The 26,506-nt window shown below is 36.2% G+C and overlaps 1 protein-coding gene across 1 annotated transcript in view; it reads right to left on the bottom strand.

Moving 5' to 3' along the window:
- LOC150101406 (1-phosphatidylinositol 4,5-bisphosphate phosphodiesterase-like) overlaps nt 1-26,506 on the bottom strand; it is a 675,244-nt gene that overhangs the window by 88,423 nt on the left and 560,315 nt on the right. The window contains exons 24-25 of the mRNA XM_090400793.1: nt 18,634-18,795; nt 5,154-5,334 (exon numbers count right to left, since the gene is read on the bottom strand). Coding sequence (XP_090256919.1) covers nt 5,154-5,334; nt 18,634-18,795 — 343 coding nt within the window. The remainder of the gene's footprint in view (nt 1-5,153; nt 5,335-18,633; nt 18,796-26,506) is intronic.

The raw sequence follows: 26,506 nt of genomic DNA on the forward strand, positions 1-26,506 counted from the left end.
TTTAATATCTAACCATCTTCTTGTACCTCCTTCAATTCTAAATGTTGACATTCAACACAACTACAGACTATGTATCGTTTGATACAATGTCACTTTTTACACCATATAGTGTTTAGAACAGCTTTTCTTTTAGAACTTGTCATATGCTTTTTCCAGATCTACAAAACTTAAATATAGATCCTTGTTATATTCCCATGATTTTTAGCAACTGTTTATCTTAGTGAAAATCTAATCCTGTGTCTGGCATGAACCCAGCTTCTTCTTCTCAGTTTTTCTTTGACAATTTTGTATGATATACGAGGGTGGTCTGAAAAGTTCTCGGCCTAACAATGAAAAAACAAATTTATAATTTCAAAATTATTTTTGTTTTTCAACATAATCTCCCTTAAGCTTTTTAAGGCTAATACATTTATTCCAGTGATGTTTCAGCATCATTTCCCGTCCCTGTAGTGGTTCTCAGTAAGATCGGCAAAATACCCCTCTACAGCTGCAATCATCTCTTGATTCAAAGAAAAATGCTGACCAGGGAGGAAAAGTTTTAGTTTTGGGAAGAGATAGAAGTCAGAGGGAGCCAGATCTGGGGAATAGGGTAAATGTTCCAATAATTTATAGTGCAGATCCCTTAATTTTCCCATCGCCAAAACACCTTTGTGGGAAAGTGCATTGTCTTGAGGAAAGATAATTTTTTTTCTTCTGCAACTGGGTCTTTTCTTAAAATTTTTTTTCATCTAGTCTGGTTAAAAGATCAGAATATATTCCCTAGTTATTGTTTTACCCTTTTCAAAATAATTAATAAACAAACTGCATCCCAAAACACCGATGCCATGACCTTTCCTGCAGATGGAACCGACTTTGTCTTCTTTGGCACTGAACAACTGGCTTCTGTCCAGTTTTGACTGCTGTTTGGTTTCTGGTGTGTAATGGTGAATCCAAGTCACAAGGATAGTAATAAATCGACACACAAAATCAGTTTTATTCTTGTTAAAATGCTCTGAGCACTGTTCAGAGATTTTCATGCAAGTGCGTTTTTGACCCATCTTGCGCAAAGCTTTTTCATTTGCAATTTTTCATGCAAAATATATCCTACACGTTCTTTTGAAATGTCTGTAGTCTCAGTAATTTCATGCACTTTGACTCGCCGGTCATCCAATACCATATCTGCACTTGATCAATGATTTCTGGTGTTGTTACACTTTTTGGATGTCCTTTACATTGATCATCTTCATGACTGGCATGGCTGCATTTAAATTCGGCAGCCCATTTCTTAATTGTCAAAAACAAAGGAGAAGAGTGCCCATAAACTTTTATGAACTTCGAATGAATTTCTTTTGGCATTAAACCTTTTTTATAAAGAATTTTATAACTGCATGATACTCAATTTTATCCATTTCAAGGGATACAGACAAAACTTTTGCTTCAGACAGCTGTATTAAAAAACTACTTGATAGATTGACTTGCAATTTCACATGGATGCTTATGACAGATGTACCAACTTAGAATAAAACATTCGTGCCGATAGTGTTGCCATCTATGGCCAAGGCTGAGCTTTTCAGACCACCCTCATAAGTTTTATATCATACAATATTATCAAGCACAGACTCATAAATCTGTACTGTTAGTAAATAATATTGTTTGGTATTGCACATATTATTAGGTTCTGAGGCATAGGATTGTGATATCATCCTGTTATGCAAGGCACCCAAGTTCAGCATACTGTTTCCTATCAGCTATCAGGAAGCAATAATAATAACTTGGTTACCCACTTGTCTCACATAATAAATACTAACAGTGTTAATGGTTTAATGAAAACTGTTAAAAACAGAAAACTTTTCATGATAGTAATCACTTTGTGGAAAGTTTTCACAAACAGCTCGAAGACATGAATTAACAAGCAAACAAAAAATTACTTTGCACAATAACTATCTGGAGTTATTGTACAAAGTTTTGATGTAAATTGTCAGATGTTTCAAAAAAAAAAAATAAATAAATAAATAACTAAATAAATAAATTCTGGTGTTATAATTTTTATGTGTACCACTCTGGATGAACAAGCATAACAAAGTTATTTGTATGTGTGCATTTCTACATATCGAAATTTCATTATTTTAAATCAACTTTGTATACTTATGATATGAATGGTTTAATGGTAGTTATTCAGTTGTTTCTGATAAAAGCACAACTTCCGCTTGTGCTTTTATCACAAACTTGACAGGTCACTCCAAGAAGATTAGAATCAAATGGTAATGTGCATAGATGAGTACAGAACTATTCAATTTTTAGCAAGTGTAAGGTTTACATTTTGCAATGAACTGATCAAAAGTAGGACTGTTCTCTAAGAAGCAAAAAATGATACCACTGCTATTATGCCCTAGACATCCAGGGAGAAACACATTTAAAATTAACAAAGACAACTCAGAATAACTAGAATGAAATGCACAAAGGAAAAAAAAAGAACAAAAAAAATAGTTATTACTGTGTATAAGATTTTTATCACACCTGATGCAGGACTACTCAGAAGATTTATTTGTTTCAATTTCAAAAGATGAAACAAAAGAAAGTCCAGAAATGATATCTAAAATAATAATATGCATTGAATGTTAGCTAAATAATTGACTCAGAGAGAGAGATATATAGTGTGTGTAAAATTACTATCTGCAACTCCATTGTTGTTATATCTCGTCTATTCTTCATAAACAGGACGAATAGATGACATATAACAGCAATATTCAGATTGGTTTGATGAGCTTAATGGATAGATAAGAATATTTTCATGGAAGGGGAAAAAGTTTATAGGTTCACCATCAGTAGAAATTGATAGAAATGTGTGTTAATAACGTCCTTCTCATTATTGCAGCAATCCTCTGTGTTACCTTCACCACCTTTGCAATATGTCCCCTAAATTTCAGGTTTCTATCAATCATCAACCCCAGATCTCTTGTCTCCCCTACTTCCTCCAGTATAACACCTCCCATAGAGTATGCGGTGTCCCATCCAATTTTCCCAAACCTTAAGACCTTACATTTTGCTGCATTAAACTGACACCCATTCATTTGCCCATCTATCTAGATTATTCAAATCCTCTTGCAGGGCTGCTGCACCTGCACTATTACTAATAATCCTTCCCAGCTTTGTATCATCTGCAAACTACTGAATATCCCCTTGCAATCTGCTGACAATGTTATTGATATAAAGGTTAAACAATATACGTCCCAGTACTGAGCCCTGTGGGACCCCACTTGTAATCCTATGCTTCCTTGAAACTACCTCACCATACACAACTCTCTGATACTTATCGGACAGCCAATCTTGAATCCAGTCTGCTACCACCCTTATGCAATGGCACTATCTTACCTTGCTTCCATTCCATGGGCACCTTTGCCGAAGCCAGACTGTCATTGAAAAGCCAGGTTAAAGGCACTGTCAATTCCCTAGCACATTCTCTCAAAACTCGTGGTAGAGTTTTGAGAGAATACCATCCAGTCCCACAGCTTTATTGACATCCAGAGTACTCAGTATTTGAAACACACTCTCCTCCTGTACCTCTAAACCTCGAACCTGCCCAATCCCTCCAGCATTAAAACTGACTCCTCCAGGATGAAATACTCCAATAAAGTGTTCATTGAACAATTCCACTATGTCCTCTGCATCAGTTACTCTATTCCCATTTTCATCCCACAATATCATTCTTCCACATATCTAAAAAATTCCTTAGGATTTTCTTTGGATCTTAGGGCCAATCTCCTCTCATATTCCAGTTTCGTCTTCCTTATCATACTAGTCACTCTTCTGGCCTGTGTCTTATACTCTTCGAGCATCTTCTCTTCACCTGTCTCCTTATATCTCTTCCACAGCCTCTTTTTCGCATGCAATTTCAGTTTAATATTGTTTGTCATCAACTTTACTCCAAATTGTGTCCTCTTGTACACTCGTGGTATACAACTTACCATTGCTGCTAACAAATATTCTTTCATAATTTCCCACACAGTAATGATAACCCAGCCTTCAAATTCCTCCCTCCATGAAACTTCCCCAAGTTGATGTCTTAGACTATTATAATCACCTGCCTTATAATTCCACATACGTTCCTGTCTCTTTGATACTCCTGCATGTCTATTCATTTTCCAAGTCAAAACCACATGGTCGCTCTCTCCAGCTGGTGGAAGAGATGTCATCTTAGTTATTATCAACTCTTCTGATGCTATAACCAAATTCAAAACTCTTGAACCTCTTGTTCCCTCTATTACATGTTGCCTAAAACATTTGTCCCTCGAGAATTCTAAAAATTCCATTCCCTTATTGCTACATACATCTTCCTCTCCCCAATTTATACTATTGTAGTTAAAATCTCCCATAACAATCATTCTTCTTGCACTTGCCAAACTCAAATATCTAAATATTTCCTGGTCCCCACCCTCTGTACTCCTGGGTCTGTAGCAACACCCCACTAAATATCTTGTCTTGCCCACCTCTACCTCACACCATATGCTTTCAAAAGCATTAGTGCTACTGCCTTCCAAAGTCTCCACTCTCAGAGGACATAGGTCGTCACTTATCATAAGCAGTACTCCACCACCACGCTTTCCCTTCCTATCCTGCCAAAAAATGCTGTACCCAGCAACCTCTATTCCTGTTATTATATCCTCTTCTGTCAACCATGTCTCAGTGATCCCAATAATTTTTGGCCAAGCTGATGATATCTGCACCACCAATTCCTCTCCCTTATTCCAGATACTCCTGGCATAGTATAAAGTATATAAATGCCATTGTTTCTATACCCAGCATTATCCCCTATAGACTCCACTGGGTTCAGTGTTAGCTGATGTCGTCCCCCCTTCTCCCAAGTACCCATTCCCACAAGAGGCCGCCCCTGCTACCATCCTCCCTGGGACACAATGACTTGTTCGGAACAGCAATCTCTCCAGATGCCTATGTCCTTCCTCATTCAAATGTTAATTGTTAATCATTCAAGTGTTAATCAAGGAGATGTACTGAATAAATTTACTGAACATAAATACAAAGGAATGTTGAACAGAGTTAGCTGAAGGAGACATTCTTTGGATGTGGTTACTATATAATGGGTTCATATGAATGTAAATCAACTAGGAATTACTAATTTTCATGTGTAACCAGAAGTGGTACAGCTCCACTTTTACCTCTTGTTTCCTTTAACAATTTTATCAATAGCAGCACACTGCTGTTTCTGAACTGCAGTCTTCTCTTTATGATGTCTTCTTTTCATTCCCTCCAGTTCTTTCTGCTGTTTACGAGTAATCTTTAGGAATGCCTTTTCACCTTTTAAATTTTGCACTGTAATGGCATCTGTGGTAAAGTCATCTAAAAATAACAAGAGATTAATGTTATATTAATTATTATCAAATGTGTTGGCAGATTAAAGTTTAATAATAGTATAATGTTAAAACTTATGAAATAAAGCCAAGAGTAGGCAGTAGAGGAATGTAAAGAAACAGGTGTACATAGTGTACACTTATAACAGTGTTACACCACATATGGGTAGTCTGGAAATAGAATTTTTTGAAATATAATGGTGACTAAAAGTTTTTGGAATGTTGACATTTTTACGTTAATACTTGATAAAATTACAACTGAAAAATATCATTCAACAGAATATGTGTTAAGCAAGCAGTTCAATTCCTCTAAAACAACCAGAGATGTCATGAGTAATTTTGGTGCCTATGGCCAGGAAAGAAAATCGTGGCGCTCTAAAAAATAAACTTTAAAAATCTCAATTTTTGCACTTATGTAAAATTAGTGCCTATGGCCAGGGCCACATTGGCCATAATCTCACTACGCCTCTGAAAACAACACCTTTCCTTGGGAGCAAAAGCTTTTAATATCCTTTCCTCATTTACACTGGTGAAATGCTCTCCACAGAGGTCAACAGCTGGGACAAGTGATAATTAGGTGTTGACTGTATAATGGTTAAGAGAAAAGCTCCAACTCCAATGTCTTGATTTTTACTTGCATCAGAACTGGTATGTGCAGTTTTTAATATTATGTTAACTTTTTGAGAGAGCCTGCTTTTGATTGACCAATGATACACAACTAGCGCACAGAACAACATATAATAATTTTTTTTTTTTTGTTTTTATATTGATTCTATACACAAAATATCAAAGGACTTATTAACCCATCAGTGCAGTGTATGGGGTGAAAACTAGATGGAAGTTTGCTGACTTTTTTTTTTTTTTTTTTTTTTGAAGAGTTACAAGTTGTAGTTGATTGGAAATATTTGGGAATACATCTTGCAGAAGGCTGTTCCAAAGAAAGGAAGTGGAATAAAAGAAGAACATAATAATCAGAAGCAGGTTTGGTGTGTTTGCAGTTGCACTGTAAAAGGGTGCTGGGTGGCTACTGCTTTTATATTAACAAGTGCAATAGAAAGTGGGAGGAATGATGGTTGCCAGTTCAATAGAGCAATGACCATGGAATTACCTGTAGAATAGACACAATGTTGAAACACTATGTCTGTGAGATAGTGGATTGAAGTGAATCTAAGAGTGGGAACCATCTATGAGTTGAACTATTCTCCTATGGACAGTGTCAAGAATTTTTAGTGAAGTTTTAGGTGCACCACCCCAAATATGTGAACAGTATAAGAGTTAGTTGGGAGTAAAACAGCATCTTGAACATGCCTAGTTTTTTGGATGTTGAGAAAGCTATTGATGTGATGTTTATGGCAGGTGAGATTGGAAGTAAGTGTAAGTCCATGCAGAGAGGTCTGATCTTATCTGTATATTACTGAGGGTAAGGATAAGTGAGCTGATATCTCTTTTGCAAGAGAAAAGGCAAACTGTACTTTCATGATATTGAAGGTGAGCAGATTGTCCTTGCCTGATAGTATGTAGATGATCTTGATGGTTGGGGGGATGTCTGTGCACTGCACAGTTTGTCAAATGAGTAGGAGGAATGGAGTACTATTGTCTGCAAAGCTGTGGATAGGATTAGTGATGATTAATAGTAGGTCGTTTATGTACAGGAGAAAGAGAATAGGTGATAGGATGGGCCCTGAGGTATTCCTGCATTGGTGGTGACGCCTGAAGATAGGAAGCCATCTAAAACGACACAGTTAATGACAAGAAAGGATGCTGGCAAACCAATTAGAGGAGAGCAGGTAGATGAAAGGATGGCAATTTGTTTAGTAGACGTCAGACACATTCAAAAGCTCTGGAAATGTCAAGAGGGACAGCACAAGTTTCTCTGAATCTTTCCAAAGCATGTATCCAGTGGTGATGTAAGCCAAGAGGTCAGCTGTGAATCTTGAATAGCAGAATCCATGCTGGTGGTCACTAATTGATTGGTGGTTTTCTAAGTAGCTGACTGAGTAGAAGTTTGAGGAAAAAAAAGTGATGCCAGAATTCCTTTACTTCAATTCAAAGCTTTAAAAGTAACTGTGGTGTCATCAGGATGAGATAAAGAGAGAGAGAGAGAGAGAGAGAGAGAGAGGCTGAGGCACAGGTGAGCAGAAGTTGCATCTAATGGCCTTACCTTCCATTTGGACAGGAGGCAAGGTTTCTGCTCTCGGCTTTTATGAAATTGGATTTGGATCTTCTAATGAGATGCTGTGCATTGTTGCATGCTTTGGTATAAGTAAAAAATGAAGTTGGAGTTCTTGAAAAAAAATTCAGCCACCTGAGGTCTGAATTTTTTTCTTCAACTGCTCTGATACCCTTTCTGTTGAACCAGGGTTTGGAAAGCAGAAGAGGATTTCGGATAGAATAGGAGATGAAGGACTTCATGTCAGTGAGGATAATTTTTATGACTTGTTCAGAGCAGGTGTTAGGTTTAGATAAACAGATGCAATGGTCAGACAGAGAAAGTAGAAGTTGAAATTCCAAAGGTCATCCCATTTGGTGACTTTTTAGATGCCAGAGGATGTAAGGTTGGGAGTGGTTTGAGGAAGAGCATTCTATGAGAGAGGAGGCTTGCACAAGATTGTAGTCTGAGTTACCAAGAGAAGAAATGACCTCCAGTCACTCCTCCTCTTGGCAAGGAGAAGTTTGGAAGGAGAAATGGTTAAAAAGAGATCCAGAGTATTGCGAGAGTGAAGAGGGTTATCAAGAATTCATGTAGGTAGGTGTATGATTTGTGTTAGGTCATTGCTTATGGCAAAGATTTCTGTTTCATATATTCGGCTTGGTCAGTGTTTTTGAGAAAGAGAATCCAGTTGTTAGGAAGATGATCTCACTATTTGGGTGGCCAGATTTGCAGATGGCCAAGTTTCATATAGTTCACCCACCGATTAGAGACCCTTCGACACTTCTGTGCATGTCCCAAAAAGGAGAATCCATTCCGATAATAGGGTAATCAATCCATTTTCTGGGATGAGTTTGTTCATTATTACAAATTATTACAGGTCGGAAAATTTAGCTTTTCTTTTACAAACATTGTAGTTTTTAAAGTGTAACTATTCTGCTTGTATAGCAGTTGGAAAAATGTACATAGAGTATTAACAAAATTAAAAAAATGTATAGCATAAAACAAAAATTTAACGAAATTTCTTTTTAAGAAAGTTTTCTATAATATAAAAATAATTATACAGAAAAACAGAAATTTTTTTCAAATGAACTTAGATATTCTAAACTTACAGTTGAGAGAACTGAAACACTTCAATGTCCTAAACCGATTAATTATTTATGACTTGTTGTGACTCTTTTAACAAACCCATGCAAAAAAAAAAGGTTGGAAAAAAATACCATTATCAAATCCTTTTAATCTTCATAGTCATCTGAATTGGTGCCCGAATCGGCATCACTTTCACTTAAACTGATCACCAAAGGTTCGCATAATTCTTCGATAATTCTGTCTCTGTCCCAATACATATTTTCCAATGAGGTGACATGAGAGCAATATTTTCCCCAGTTTTGAACTGTAATACTTTCAATCGCCTGTTTTGAAAGCTTAAAAAGTTTCAACATATCAATATCCCCAGTTATGTTGCAATGGTGAATGAAACTTTTCACTTCTGCCCAAACATACTCAATAGCGAATGTTTATTTTCTTGATCATCTAACTAGAGTAATTATTTGGACAATAGATCAAGTGTTAACTAATAAATATTTATTAAACCTACTAGTTTCACCAAACTATAGCTGTTGGCATCTTCGGGGTACAAGCACAGGTTAAAAAACATTATACAAATACGAATAACTGTAAAATAACTGTTAAAATGTTTTTTAACCAGTGCTTGTACCCTGAAGATGCTAACAGCTATAGTTTGGTGAAACTAGTAGGTTTAATAAATATTTATTAGTTAACACTTGATCTACTGTCCAAATACTCAATAGCATTAATATAGAAATAGTATTAAAACTACTCAATAGCATTAAAACAAAATCCAATTTCATGAAGTATTTTCCTTAAAGTTTCTCTTTTCCAAGGAAAATTAATTTTTTCTTTAAGCACAGGAACCAATTTCGGAATAGTTGGCATTCTTTTCTCAACCACGTAAAATTCATGGAGATAGTTCTTCTTATAACGTCTACATCAAAATCATTCAAAGCTACAGTTTCGATGGTTTTCTTTCTCTGGTGCTTTTTTTAGGAGATTTAAATTTTGGCTTACCTTCACCTTTTGATTCCCTACGAATTCTTTTAACAATCAACCCCGATACACCCGCAATTGCAATTGCACATTTTATGACTTGAGAAAGGGGAACAAGGAGAACTGCCTTTTAACGATTCTTTTTCGCAGAATGTCAGCACATTATTCAATATTCTTTTGCAAGAGCTATTGAAACGTTTAACAACAGAACTTGACTGTACTGGATCCATCATACAAATTAATAATAAAAAAATAATGTAAAAAAAGCAACAACAAAAACCAGTACAGTGACAGACAAGCAAGCACGTGATTTCGCATGTTGGCGACCAATTCGTACATCCTTCATTTCGTTCTCCCCTTCAGCATGAATCGATTATTCTTGGCGAAACGCCAAGCAGAGCCCTACAAATGGTGGGCGAACTATAGAAAGGAATGCGAAGAGGTCTGAGTGCTTATCAGAGTTTGGAGAATGGTAGATGAATATTACTAAATGAGGCAAAGAAACCTTGAGCATAGGTCAAAAGTAGGGTATTCTAACACTCTCTGGCATGCAATGTCTCATCTCACAAAGGCATAGGCACTACCTTGTGGCAAAAGGAAGTGTGAAGCATGTAATTTGGACATTGGAGGTAGACAGTAGTGGATGTAGATGCTATTTGAGTTTCAGTCAAGAGCAAGAGGTCTGGTCAGGATGATGGTAAGGGATGGTGAATGTAATTTATGTTGGTGTTAATGCCACAGATGTTAGAAAAGTGGATATGAAGGTGAGTTTTTATTGAAAGGATTCTGGCATAGTTTGCATGTTGTGTTTGGTTATGTTATGACTTTTAAATTAGGATCAGTTTATGAAGGAGATTCCTTTTTGCCACAGTGACACTGTCAACTGTTTGTAAGATTCGACATTAGTTCACAGTGGTTAGACAGAGGGCCAGAGTGGGGACATGCAGTGAGAAGAGATAAATGCTTTGACATAGTATCAATACAGAAAGTAAGTCTCCCTACTATAACATGGCCTTGACAGTGCCTCATAAATACCACTACTAAGCCTCCCTCTTTTCAGCAACTTGTTCTAAACCTAGAGAACAGAGACTGGCATTGATAATAGGCCCTTCTAAGACCAACTTTAAAGTAGACTGTATCTTCATTACACTATTAAAATACAATATACCTTTGTTCTCCAACTAACAGTGCTGCTTCACTCTGTTTGGTCTATTAATTTCAAGCGTTTTAGTTGTTGGAAGAGCCACTTTTCATCATAATAACAATTTGTACAACCAAGCATTTGTCCTGAGGATTACTTTACATCAGCGTAATGTTGAGCTTGTTTTAGCACCAATTTACACAGAGCATTTTCACAGAATCTGTGAATATGATAGGGTATAGATGATCCAGTTTCCATTGAAGGATAAGGCTTGGTTATCCACTATAGGAGTATTTGTAGCTATATATTTGATGAGCTTGATGTAGTGTCACAGGAAAAACTAAGTGGCAGTTTGGAATGTGATTGTCTCTGAAAATGATGTTGATAGTTGAACTTTTTGAACAAGTGAATGTGTGTATGAAGATGGAGTATATTGCAATGTGGGTAGGGAAGTTGAGATGGAGCACATATTTATGGTAAGTGGTGAAAAAGGTGATTGAGCAGGTATGAGGCTTGGATACAGACCTAAAAATGAATTACTGTGTTTGTTTACAAAAACAGAAGCATTAGAAATAAGGGAGATGAAATGATTTCACTGATTGAGTTTATTCACCGCAAAATCAGTGGTTTTGAAATAAGTGAAACATTGGAATAAGTGAAACATGCTCAAATGAAGATGATATTCTAACAGGAATAGAAATGGAAGGATACAGTATTTTTTGTGAGGATATAAAGGACAAGAAAGGAGGGGAGTTCTGCTGATGATATCAAGAGAATTATAAGGTCCACATAAGGTAGACATGAAAGAGGGAAATAATGGCAATGATTATGAAGTAGTGTGGTGTAATGTGGAGGTTGACAGGAAGACATATTTCATCAGATGTTGCCAGGGAATGTGGAGGATAGTAATGAAGAAATGTATAAGATTTCTTCACAATGACCTTGACAAAAACGTATGTCAAGGTTCTAAAACTTTATCACAAAGGAAGCAAAAAAAAACAAAAAAAAACAGTGCACTCCTGAAGCAGATTGATCTTTATGATGCGAATATCATGATACATTATGCAAGTTTATGGGAAACAGGAAAAGAGCATGTGTGGGGAAGAAGGATGCTAAGCAAGGCCGGTTCAACACAGTAAGCAGATGATGTGTCTCATCAGGACACCTTCTTCAAGGGGTGCTGAAGTGAGTAGAAAAAATAAAATAAAAACACATATGCACTAAACATATTGTAATAAATACTGTGACTTTTAATAACATTTAGCAAAAACTGCAAGTTGTGTTTCATTATGCATAGCACAGAGCTGGTGGAAGCACTATAAGAGTCAGGCACTCATCTGGGGTGTTCCGTTTGGGGTGCCCTTACATCATGGACTTTCTTTTTTTTACATGCAGCATGCATTCACCAGTTAGGATGTGAGGAGCGCACGTGTACCTGTCTCAACCTCTATTATGAAGTGACATTTGGACATTGTTTGTAAATCTTTGAACTATTGATTGCTAAACACACAGTGAATGTGTAGTTAATTCCCACTGAGGTAAGCAGATTAAAAATGTAACCTTTATAAATTAAAGAAAAATTGATGCATTTCTTCAAGTATTTATTTTTATTTCTTTTATTTACATTGATGTTTATGTCTTACCAAATTTTTTGTTCAATGGATGTTTTATTTCAGAAAGGAACTCTTGGAACTGAATTATAAATCTAATTTTCTATTCGTTTATGGTTTTCACAGAGAGTATTCAATATATATTACTTCATTTTAACAGCGAATACAACAATAATATTGCTGTATTCGCTGAAGCAGATACTTCTAATTCAGGACCATTTCTTTTCAATCTACAATCATTTGTTCAAGTGTCTGCTGACATTATTCTAAGTTTTAGAAATTCTATTCTATATTTTCACAATATAAAAATCATTTACATGTATGCAACAAAAAAGAAAGTTCTGCAGTGTTAGTTTTTTTTTTTTTTTCCCTTAAAAATTTCCTTAAAAATATGAGGACTTTTACTGCTGCTGGAAATAACTTTTGTCTTAGGAATATTAGACAATAATCTTCTTTGCTGGAGGTAAAGGCTAAAAGCTTAGATTACTCTCAATACTACTGAGAAAAAAAAAGACCACTTCTTCAGAAGTCACACTAAAGAGCCGGAAGCAGTAGTGCATAATACATCAGCAATGTCTTGTTTTGTTTTCAATTATATCCTAAATAGAAATAACGATATTTCTTTTAAGTCTGATACAATATTTATCAAAATAATTTCTTAATTTATGATATTCACAATTTGATATTTATTATCAAAAACTTATATATTATTTGATGCAGTTATTTAAGAAAGAAAGAAATATTTGAATTTAAAAAAAAAAAAGGTGCATATGTGTTGCATAAACGTTCAGCTTTTTTGTGTGTTTGGGAGGAGAGGACACATCTATTCATCCTGCTTATGTTTGAAATAATTTGTTTTCAAAACTGTTCACAAGACAATTGTTATGAATGTAAATCACTTGGGGAGCATACTCAAACATTTTAATGTAAAACTGCAGTAAAAGTATGGCTACTTCAAAGCATAGCTATTTTGCCATGTTTGGCGAGTTTGGGGAGAAATTATGGAAAACAAATACCTCTTTCACTTTCCAATTTTTATTTATCTATTATCTATATGTCTCATTATTTTTTATTATCTATGCATCTTATATTATATAAAGGACACATTCTTCCTCATCTGAGATATCTATAGAAGCATCCAGAAGAAGGCTCATTCTGCTGGAATAAGCCATAAAGTGTATCTATATGCAAGGCCATTGAGTTTTTGAAGTCAGTAAATGGTTTACTGAATTTAGCTATAAATAGGCTGTATTAAAAAGCATTTGAGGTATTAATTTAGAATCCAACTTTCTTTGACAGGCAGCTAGATTTGTTTTTCCATGTGATTTTTGGCCATATCATGACATTTTTGGAGAATTGGATGTCTCATGAATGTCTCCACTAAGAAAGACCTGCATATATCTTGTAGTAATCTAGAGTTACTCTCAGGAGATAAGGATATTTTTTGCATACATTACAAAATGAAATCATCTTCATTATGCAACACTTGAATTCCCTGAGCCATTTGTCTTGAAAGGTATGTTTTTTCCTTCACTACACAACAGACATATTCTCTCCAGAGTTTTTAACACTTTCTGGTCCCATGCCTTAGCTTTTACCTTCATAATGAAGAGTGAATTTATATAAATTATCCACAGACAATAATTCCATAAGAAAGACTTCTTTTTAAATCTTATATGTCAAAAACCTGTTGTGATAATGTTTATTGCAGTTGATCTTTCTAACATTCAAGCAAGCAATAGACTTGGTTTCTGTTTTTCCATTTTTTAAAATCAACTATATTTTTGCATTCTATTAATATGTCTGCCATTCCTTTTTCCCATTTGGAGGGCACATACATTTTTGGAGATATTGTCATTTCTGATATTATCAAATTTTGTTTTTCAACTATTTTCCTGAAACTGCTTCAGTGACTTCATGTTCAAGACTTCTCTAGAGATAAGTATCTGCTAGTTACTACATTTTCTCTTTTCTATTTCTATTTCATTGTCTTCTCTTAAATTAGAATTTACCAACTTTAAATGGTGATCCCTAGTTGGAAAGCCTAGAGTTTGAGTGAGGGGTTTGCACAATTCAGAACTTTTTATGAAGGAGTCAATAACTACTCAGTATAACAGAATCCATAACCAATGAAGAAGTCACAAGAAACATCCAAAACTGTAGGCTAAACCCAATTAAAGTTAGCTGCATGTTCCAAGCAGATAAATATATATAAATATGGAGGATAAATATGGGGATGTCGGTTTAATGCAGCAAAATGTAAAGTTTTGAAGTTTGAGATATATCGATGGGAGACTGCATACTCATTTGGAGGAGCTGCAATGGAGAAAGTAGAGGAGACAAGAGATCTGGGGGCGATGATTGATAGAAAACTGAAATTCAGGGAACATATTGAAAAGGTGATGAAGGTAACCCAGAGGATTGCTGCAATAATGAGAAGGACGCTGACCTGCAGAAATAAGAGTTATCGTTCCATTGTATAAGACCCTGATCAGACCACACCTAGACTATTGTTCTCAAATTTGGTCCATAGGATTTGAAGGGGATAAACTAACTGTGGAAAGGGTACAGAGGCAGGTAAAAGATGGTTTCACGACTGTACAATGTTAGTTATGAGGATGAGCTGAGAGAATGTAGACTGCAGAGTTTAGTAGATAGAAGAAGGAGAGGTGATATGATTGAGACTTTTAAACTGTTGAGAAGCAGTTACAGGATTGACACTGGAGAGTTCTTTCGCTTGGTGGAACAGAGGGAAGGAGTGATAACAAGGTGCCATTCCTGGAAGTTACAAAAGGAAGCTGTGAGCAAGAGGGTAAGGAGTGGTTTCTTTGCATGGAGGGTAGTTGAACTGTGGAATGCATTGCCTGATAGAGTGGTGAGAGAAAGAATGGTCAATGAGTTCAAGGAGTGGTATGATAGACTTTGTGTTTCCTAAGAAGGACCTCCCGTGATGAGTCTTTTGACTCCATGGAGGCCTGAATAATAATAATTATAATAATAAAAATGACCAATGCCTTTTTTCCTAGTGGAAATCAGCAAACAATACTGAGAGATTATGACCTAAAAGCAATCTGCAAACTGGCTATAAAACTAGAATCATTGACAGAAGGTTTGACAAACAGACAATGTCAATGTTGTCAAAAATTCACTTAATGCTGCTGCAAGGTCAATTTCCACTGCATTAAATGCAAAGAAAAAACCAGGCAATGGCTTCATGCAAAAAATCAAAACCAGAGCTAAGCAAAGCTATAATCACAGTAGCCACTCTGGGTGGGATGTTAATCAAGTTCAGCAAAGCAAACCCCAGCCAAGATTCAACAAACAAGTTTGTGGTGAGACATACACAAACTATCCTTATTGCACTAGTCAATGGTTAACAAATGCAAGTGGCTAAACTTTACAGAATGTGTTCTGGAATGCCAACTGTCTAGGAAACAAAATGCATGAACTACATGAATTTACAACAAATTAGAGTGCTGACATAAACCTTGTAAATGGAAACACACCTCTGACCAGTCAACAACCTAAGACTTAGAAACTATGTTGTATACTGCTATGACAGGCCCAACACCAAGTGAGGAAGCATGGCTTATCTTTGTCAAGCTCAATACAGAGCATAACAAAATTGTAAATCCTGCCATTACCAATATAGAAATCCTAGGGATGGAGGTTCAAGCTGCAAACGCAGGGCTACTGAAAATATACTACATATATAACTTTCCAAAATAACAGCTATTGGTTAAATTTAAACAGACAACTGTAATTGTAGAGTAGTGCTAGTAGCAGGAGAACTGAATGTTAAACACACACAGTCTGGAACAGAACTACAAATCAAAAAGAATAGAACTCTTGATGAATTTGCTGCTGCAGACTGTGATATTACAAAAGCTTGTACATGAATACCAAATAAGTGTAACGGATCATATTAACTCTGGCCGTGACCCAGTTTTACTCAAAACACAAAAATATCCCAGACTGGGTCCCAACTGTCAAATGGAAAAAGCTAATGAGTGCTTTACACAAGTCTGTTTGATCCAGTTCTAACCATCGACTTAAAGGGAAAAAATCAACACTTCCGTTTCAAGCTTAGAAAAGTAGATAATTGCATTAAGAGCTGCCACCACAGATGTGCCATGAACAAACTTCAACTGACTTCTAGATGTGATTAAAAACTTGATCTGCAAAAAGAACACAGCCAGATGCAATACCACAAAATGCTGGCCTCAGAACACTGGTAAGTGCTCAATAGGGCTACAAAGGAAATTTGATATATATACATTTAAAAACTATAAAAATCAACAGTAGAAGACAAAATATCAGTCCTTAAACACAGAGGACAAGATGCTCTGGAAAATGACCAAAGCTCTACGCATAGACATGATCCCTTCCCACCAACTGTGGTGAACATGGTCTGGTTTGCCATGACATAGACAAAGTTGAAATTTTAACCAATAGCCTAGAAAAGCAGCATAATTCAAACTACATCCATGCAGATCTAGACTTCATCATAAAGGTACACACCTGGGTATGGTGTATGCTAAAATGCACAGAGCATGTAAATCCCATCCAACTGATATCTCCAGCTGAGATACATGAAATCATCAAATACCCATCACATAAAAGCTATAATGTATACTGTTGCTATTATTAATGCAATATTAAGATATCACTACTTCCCAGCATAATGGTGGAGAGTAGTTGATGTAATTTTAATCCCCAAACCAGGAAAAGCAGCACACCTCCTCTCAATACTATTGCCCAACTCCAGTGGGCTTTCATTTTACAATGTCAATTGTGGATTTAGGAATGCTGCTGTGCAATAACACTTATAGATATCGATTCATATATATCCAATATCATGCCCCTCTTTCTATGTATTCATCCTTGTAAGCAAGATCAAAATTATTTTTGAGTACTGGTAATTTCCTTTATTGGGCACAAAATTTGCATACTGCAGGTCACATCAATTTCCCTGCAGTTTCAAAGATGATAGTGTATTTTCATATTTATTTTTGTGTGGAACTGAAGTTTATTACAGAAGAGATCTCAAGAAAAACCAGGGACAGAAGTGTGACCACAATAGAACTGAGCACTGTCAAAAATTTATTACAAAAGTAAATGGAACACAAAAATAAAATACACACTACTGGAAGAACTTCAAAATGTTTTGAATATACTTATGGAGGTCAATTAATTTATTTTCCATTTTATTTATTTTTTCCTGATAGCTACTATCTGTTTATGGTCTGTTTTACTTATTTACTATTATTTTCTGACAAGGCTAACATTACTCCATTAGCTATATGGGCAGGTACGTGTATATACAAACCATGTCTTTTCATGTTTGTCATTCCTATTTCATATACGAGGGGGGGGGGGATAGTTCTGATAAACACCTACAACAAAAATGATATTAAAGCAACTGATATAAAGCCAAGAAAGAATATATCTTAAAACTAAGCCCTTTAACCCCATGTTACATCAAATTGTAATAATTTGTTCTGCTATTAGAGAAATGCGCAAGCAAATATCATGTAAGTTTCATATCAGTATGAAATGTTAATTGGATAATCAGTAAATCAAACAAGGACAAAGTTTAAAAACATTTTTTCCATTCAACAACAGGTAATAAACAATAAAGATATAGTGGTATTTAATAAATAGCTGTGTTGTACAGAGATTCTGCTGATCAAGATATGAGTATGTCAGTTATGAACCACTCCTTTTTTGGAGTAATTAAATGTAATCCAAGCACATTGTCATGGCAGTAATCAGCAGAGAAGATTCATTTCTTCTTGAAAGCTGTCAGTGCTTGGTACAAAATGATATTTATGTAACCCTATGTAAAAATATTTTTGAAACTTGGATGTAAAATGCCATTTCATTAAAAAAAAATCTTCAATTTTATCTGTGCATTTTTTTTGTTTGTTTGTTTCTCCACAACTAAAGCATTTCATCTCCCCCCCCCCCCACCTCCACAAACACAAACCAAATTTTCATATAATATGTATGAGTCATTTCAAACATTTTTTGCATGTAAGTCTATTTGAAAGTAGGTAAACATAACTTCTATTTACAGACAAAATGTTATGGGGAGGGGGGGGGGATAGTCTACCAAGGAGATCATATTCAGATCTGTTAGTGGGCTAAATCTATAGAATCATTCATTTTAAACAAAAGTTTTTTAAAAAAAAATGAGTATCTGAGGTTATAATGAGAAAACATAGCAGTTCACTAATTTCTATTAATTATAATTTAAATAACTGTGCAAATCAATGTTTGAAATAAGCATATTTAGTAATTTTTAAAAGGTCCCAATACCTCTTTTATCATCATCTTTCTTTGTAATAGAATTGTTACCTCCCAAATGTAGATCTTTTGTTTGAATATCAGCCTCCTCTATACCCATTGCTCTCATCTGAACTAAACGTTTCTCTTGGGCAGACAGAAAAGCTCTTGGATCAGATAGAGCATCCATGAGATCTGTATAAAAGTATACCTTTCAAAGTAAATTGAGTATGCCTGTGAATAGGGAATTTTTATATATAATAATATAATTCAAATATATAAAAATACTTTTTTTTTAAATTTAAATCCAGTAATGCTTTATCTTCTTATCACAATAATAGACTTCAGAATAATAAATGAAATGTGCCATCTGAAACAGAAAATGTTGATGTGTGATGCAGCATTTTAAAATACAGTAGGGCTTTGAAATATGACAGGATTCTTCTTTTTTTGTAGGAATCACATTCCTGAAAAACTCTATATGTGTTAATTTTTTCAAAAATAAGATAATGAAAAGAAAATTAAATACCTTTGTTTGCAAATAATACCAGGTTGGGGAAACTAAGCAGGGCAGAATTACTCTCAGGAGAATTTGAACAGACTGTCTGAGTGGGCAAGTGAATGTGCTACCAGTTAGGGGTTGCAAAGTGTAAGATTTGAAATCCAGAATGCAATGATGGGATAGGATGCAGAGTTAAATTTGTGGGAGGTTATCTTGAAAATTGGATTACCAGGATCCATGAAAGTTCATCGAAAAGCAATTCGTCAAAATAATAATTAATCAAACAACAATTTAATGAATGGCAATTCACTGAAAAAGCAATTTATTGGAAAAGCAATTTGTTGAACAACAGTTTATCACATGACAATTTGTCACAAATGCATCAAAAAAAATTCACTGATAATTTTTCAATGAATTCTTTCATAATTCATTGAAAGGTGAATTTTCGTAAAAACTATTATTATTATTATTATTTTCGGGCTACTCCAGGGAATCCCTAGACTCATTGAAGGAGGCCCTAAACATCATGTCCACACAACTATATGACATTCTTACAGTATCTATCATACCTTGTCTTGAACTCGCTCACTGTCATAGCACCCACAACAGACTCTGGCAGCTTATTCCACTCATTTACCACTCTAAAAGTTAAGAACCCAGCTCTAACACCACTGCTAACCACATGCTTGCCCAGCTTCCATAGGCATCCCCTAGTTCTCCCACCACCAGTCCTGATCTCAAAAATATCCTCTGAATTAATCTTATAGAATCCTTTTAGCAATTTGAATGTCTTAATCATATCTCCCCTTTTCTGCCTATCAACCAGTTTCTGCAACCCACAAATCTTCAACCAGTTCTCATATGGTTCATTCCATAGACCTGCTATCATCTTAGTCACTCGCCTCTGGATCCTCTCCACCTCCTCCACATCAAGAAGGAACCGAGGTGACCAAATCTGGGCACAGTAGTCAAGATGTGGTCTTATCAAGGCTCGGTACAGAGGTACAATAACTTGCTTGTCTCTGCTTGTTAAGGTATTTTTCAACAACCAAGTGAGTTGATGAGCTGATTTAGCTACTTTCGCAATGTGCCCCCTAAACTTCATCTCCCTATCCACCAACACTCCCAAGTCCCTGGCCTCATCAATCTCTTGGAGTACAGTTCCACCCACGTGGTATACTGCTGCTAATCTTTTCATCCCAAAATGCATAACCTTACATTTTGTCACATTAAATTGACATCCATTCTCCTTAGCACAGAACTCCAATCTATCTAAGTCATCCTGCAAGACTTTGACATCTTCTGCATTCACTATCGCCCTCCCCAATTTTGCATCATCAGCGAACAAATGAACTGTTCCACTTAGATCCTTCCCTATATCGTTAATGAACAGATTAAACAGCAGTGGTCCAAGAACAGAACCCTGCGGCACCCCACTAGTCACAGGCCATCTTTTGGACTCCACTCCTGAATAAACCACTCTTTGATATCTCTCCATCAACCACCCACCTAATCCATCTCACCAACCCTATATCCATTCTCATATGTTGTAATTTACGGATTAGAATTCTATGTGGTATCCTGTCAAACGCCTTTGCCAGGTCCAGCAGTATCCCTGTAAACCCATTTCCCTTATCCAGTTCAGCCATCACCTTGTTATAAAACTTGAGCAAGTTACTCAGGTATGATCTACCCTTTACAAAGCCATGCTGTCCCCTGTACAGTATCTCGTTTTCATCAATCCATTCCTGTATTTTTCTCTTGACTACTTTCTCCAAGACCTTGACAACGATTCCTGATATGCTGATCAGTCGGTAATTTTCAACCATAGTCTTGGATCCTACTTTATGCAGTGAAACTATTTTCCCCTCTTTCCATGCCGTCGGGACTAAACCAGACCCGAGACTCAGATTAAACAACATGGTCAAGTGCAATGATAATTCTTTAGCCGCTTCACGCAAGACCCATGCCGGTATACCATCCAATCCCACAGATGTATTCACATTAAGGTTCTGTAATAGACTATTCACCTCCACTTCATTCATCACAATTCCCATATAAACTAATGGTTCCTTCATTTTTTCAACGTCAACACCTGGATGATATACTTTTGCAAAGTGCACGCTCAGTAACTCCACTATATCGACTGGTTCAGTGACCTTCTTACCATCATCATTCCTTAAAATCATTTTGCCATGTACAGTTTTTTTCTTGCTTGTAGCATATTGAAAGAACTGTTTGGGATTCTCTTTTGCTTGCATAGTATGTTTCCTTTCATAATCGGCTTCTGCTGTTTTTACCACACTCGTTACCCTTCTGGCCTGCACTTTATACCGTTCGTGTGCCTGCAGGTCACCCCTTTCTTTAAATTCCCTCCACAGGTGTTTCTTTTTTTGCAGCTCAAGCTTAATGGTGTTATTCATCCATTTAAACCCCCACTTGTTTTACTATTCGGACCCTAGGTATACAATCAGCCATAACCTCCTGTAAATGCTCCTTGACCACTTCCCATGCTTTATCGACGTCCAGCCCTTGCAGTTGTACATGCCATGGCACTGATCCAAGCAATCTCCTAAGCTTGTCATACTTGCCAGCACGGTAATTCCACATATACCCTGTGTTAATCAAAAATTCCACACCTTTAGCCACCTCCCAGGTCAAGACCTTATGATCACTCTCACCAATAGGTGGCAACATGGTCATATTCATTACAGTCAAATTGTGAGATGCTATTACCAGGTCAAGCACTCTCACACCCCTAGTATTTTCAATTACATGCTGTCTCAGATAGTTATCCCTTAATAATTGAATAAAATCCATTTCCTTCCTCACATGTGTCCTCTCCTCCTTCCAATCAATGTTACCATAATTAAAATCCCCCATAATAATTATCCTCCTTCCACTCATTTCATCAATTTGTTTATGCATACTATCTCCACCATCTATTCCATCACCTGGTCTATAGCAGCATCCAACTGTATATTTTATTCTGCCAGTCTCAATCTCACACCAAATAGCCTCAAATGAGCTCCTTTCACTATCCTGCAATACAACTTCAATTCTCCTGGGCTGCAGTTCATCAGCTATCATCAATAACACCTCTTCTCCCATTTTATTCTCTGTTCCTCCTAAACACACTATAACCTATACATTCTATCCCACTAACTATATCATCTTCCATCAGCCATGTTTCACTAATGCCAATAACCTGTGGCCAGGAAGAGCCAATCGAAGCCAAAAATTCTTCCTTCTTGTTCCTAATACTCCTGGCATTAGTATACATGAAATGCAGTAATCCCTTTGTCCCACCCCTATCTTGATGCATTATTCTAAATGTCCCATTCCCATTTTTTGTCCTTAGTGCTGGCTCAGGTACATTGTATACATTTTTACACTCAACTGTCTCACTGATGTCTGCATATCCACTCCCCCTATCCTTGGTAGCTCTAGTTTCCCTGGTTCTGCACATCCATTTTCACTTCATTCAGCAACACTTTTTCCAGTCTTCGCACACCAAGTCCATTCAAATGCAGGCCATCCATCTTGTATAAGTCCTTTCGCCCATCAAACTCATTCCACATGTCCACGAATTCCACACCACACCATCTGCATAACCTGCGCATAATGTCATTTGTGATTATGGCCCTCCTTCTAAACTCCTCTCTGTCATACCGCAGCAACAAAATTCTTCCTTCTCTCAGAGGACTTGAAACTTGAACACTTTAAAACTATTGTTTTAAAGTGTTCGCGTAAGAATACCTAACGTCACCCAAGATGTAGACAACATATGTAAATGGTCATTAAGATGTTATAATTATTTTGTTGTTTTTTACAACATTATTCTGTAAGTGTACCTGCTACTTCATTGTGTAGATAGTGATTTATCTCTAGACAAAAAAGTTCGTTTTATCTAATTTTTTCACAGCAACAATGATCAGAATGAAATCAAAACTGACAAATTTTAATATAGATCATAACTATAAAAATTCATTAAATTTCATCCAGCTAAAGCAGAATTATTAATATCATTTCCAAACTTCTTTATCAAAACTTCTAATAAAAGTGATCCTGTTAGAACTAAAACTGAACCACAGACTCCTTATGAATTTTACAAAATCCGACATTTGCATGTATTCCACTAAGTCAGAGAGAGTTATTGCAATATATAATTTTGACATGTTGTCCCTTTGCACTCCAGAATATAATTGAACTGAAAACTAGAACGGTTTGACAAATTTTTGTAAAAGGTTCAAATACCAAATCAGAGTAAAATTCATCATATATAATTGGTGTGTATGTGTGTGTGTGGATGTCACATACTAATACTACTATTACTACTAATAATAATGGCGCCTCCATAGTTCAGTCAGTATAAACAAAGCACTTTAGTTATAAAGGCCTGAGCTAGAATCCCATGCATGATGTGATAATTCACCGTCAAATGAAGGTGAGTTATCTGGTCTCATATGAAGATGGCTGGGTTTTGACTCCCAGAAACTTCGGCATTTTATGCTGCAAACTAGTCCTCATGAACACACATATCTACACACATAAAACACTTACACACTTACTGGATAAGGAAGACAATGGGAAACCATCTTGTTCTCTAATTATTCCCTAGTAAAATAGCATTGCTATCCTGCCAACCATTTGGTTGAGGAGAGAGGAGGATAAGGAGGAAATTATTATTAACATTTGACCTCCATGGAGTCAGAGATTCATTGTGGCAGGTGCACACTATCGCACACAATGCTAATCCAGCCATGCCTTAAACTGATTCAATGTGTCTACATTCACAACACACTAAGGCAATGCATTCCACCAACCACTCTCCATGTAAAGAACCTACTTCTCTGCTCAACACCCACCTTATACAATTTTAAGTGATAGCCTCTTGTTCTACATCCCTCAACCATTCTATGCAAAATCTCCTCTATGTAAACCTGATAACTTCTGACTAGCTCATATGACTTAATCATATCCCTCCTCCTATTCACGAGGCTTTGCAATTTACATTCTCTCAATCTGTCCTAGCACTCCACATTCCAACGACAGCTGACCACCTTTGTGAATCTTCTTTGGATCCTCTCTAACATATCCTCATCACCATGAAACCCAGCAACCAAATCTGTGTACAATAATCCATATGAGGCCTGATCAAGGCCTTATACAATGGCATCATACTCTTTATTTCTGCATGTCAGGGTCCTCCACATCATTGCCATTATCTGATGTGACATCTTCACAACTTGTGCAATGTGGCCCCTGAATTTCAGTTCTTGTCCACCACTCCCAGATCTCTTATTTCCTCTACCTCCTTCAAAGTTTCCCCACCAAGTGTATACTTTGCATCCCATCACTGCTTACCAAATTTCACAACCATACACTTTGCAACATTGAACTGACAGTTCCACTTACCTGTCCATTCATGCAATCTATTAAGTCCTCCTGTAAAGCCACAATATCTGCTTGACTCTGTATTGCTTTTCCCAATTTTGCATCATCTGCAAACAGCTGCATATCACTAGTTAAACCCATCCCAATATCATTAATATACAAATTGAACAGCAATGGTCCCAAAATTGATCTCTGAGATACACCACTAGTGACCTTCCTCTTCAGGATACTGCACTGACATATACAACTTTCTGATACCTATCCGACAGCCAGTCACTGATCCAACTCAGAAGTCTGCTATCCAATCCCATCTGTTTCAATTTATTTAACAGCTTGTTGTGTGGCAGTCTATCAAAAGCCTTTGCAAAATCCAAGTACACCACTGTATATGCATCTTCCCTGTCCAAATAATAATTATAATAATAATTAAGATTTTTTACATAATCTTTTCCAGATTGTGTAAAACACCCATAAAATACACATACTAACCGAAAAGAATATCCCTCAAAAAAAAAAAAAAATTGTAACAAAATTGCCACACATGTCTACGTAACACATATAAAGGGGATATCATGCTACACTTCAACTACATCACAAGTTAATCCACCCAAAACTGCACATTTCTTTTTGATAAATACACTTCACTTCACATGACTCATAATTCATTTTTCGATGATTTGTAGTATCGATGAATTGCCTTTCAATAACTTATGTTTTTGATTAATTGTCATTTGATGAATTGCTTTTTCAAGGAGCTGCCTTTCTATAAATTGCCACTTGGCTTTCAAAGGGGATGAGGATAAAATAGAAGGTGTCCAGAGAAGAATGACCAAGGTAGTATCAGTAAAAGTAAAACAAAAAGTAAATGTGAACAAAATAAAAGATAGGATATAGGATATAAAAGTGCCTACTGGAGTAAGAGTAGGAATAAAATTTCTACTGAAGCAGAAGGAGAGGAAGTGCTAGAGGGCAATACTTTATTAGATACAAACATCTGACATTTCAAAGATCTTATAAATATCTTATCTCATATACTTGGCTGAATGGATAGAGTGTTTGCACTTTAACTTACAGTGCAAACTGTAAGTTAAAGTGCAAACAAGTGTAACTGAGGATTCAAATGCCATCATGATATAAATGTTTGTTAAAGTATTTAGGTGGAAGACAATTTTTGTTGCCAGCATAAGACCAGTTGTCCTGCACTAAGCTTGTCATGAAAAAAATGCATGTTATGATCTGGAGACCAGGGTTTCTGTATTATTTAATCCTTATTTAACCTACCCATGTTACAATAGGTGTTTTGTGAGTGGGATTCATATTAAAAATCTCTTTAAGAAAAATATAAAATAGTAACAGAATTCAGCTATTGAATTTTTTTAAGCTAAACCTGAGATTCTTTTGACATAGCAGGTGTACACTGCGTGAGAAAGGTGGATGCTCCAAGAGGAAGTGAGTGCATGTGTAGACAAGAAAGAAATGAGATGACCTGGGATCAAGAGGAAACAGTTGGAATTGAAAAGGGTTTTAAAATGAATAAGTAGAAAGGGAAATGGCCCCAGTTGAGCATGGAGAGATCACATTGAGTGAGTGGTATCAGTGGAACTAGCTGTAGATCCAGAAATGAGCTGTTGTGTTTGTATACAAATGCTAGAAGTATAAGAAACAAGGCAGATGAAATGATTGCATTAATTGCGTCTGTTCAACCAAAGATTGTCGGAATAAGTGAGACATGGTTGGAAGAGGACGATATCCTGACAGGAATAGAGATGGAAGGGTATGATGTGTTTCGTGAGGATAGAAGGGATAAAAAGGGAGGGGAAGTGCTATTGATGATAGAGAAAGATTATGTCCATAGAATGCTGAGATGCAAGAGGGAAATAGTGCCAGTGGTTTTGAGGCAGTATGGTGTGAGATAGAGGTGAATGGAATCGAATACAGGCAGCCTTCGGTTTACGCCAATTCACAATAATGCCAGTTGCTTGCGCGTGCTTTCTTACTATAGTGTGG

The sequence above is a fragment of the Typopeltis vanoorti genome, chromosome 11 (assembly GCF_054136105.1).
Source record: "Typopeltis vanoorti isolate ZY-2024b chromosome 11, IOZ_Tvanoo_1.0, whole genome shotgun sequence".
NCBI lineage: Eukaryota > Metazoa > Arthropoda > Arachnida > Uropygi > Thelyphonidae > Typopeltis > Typopeltis vanoorti.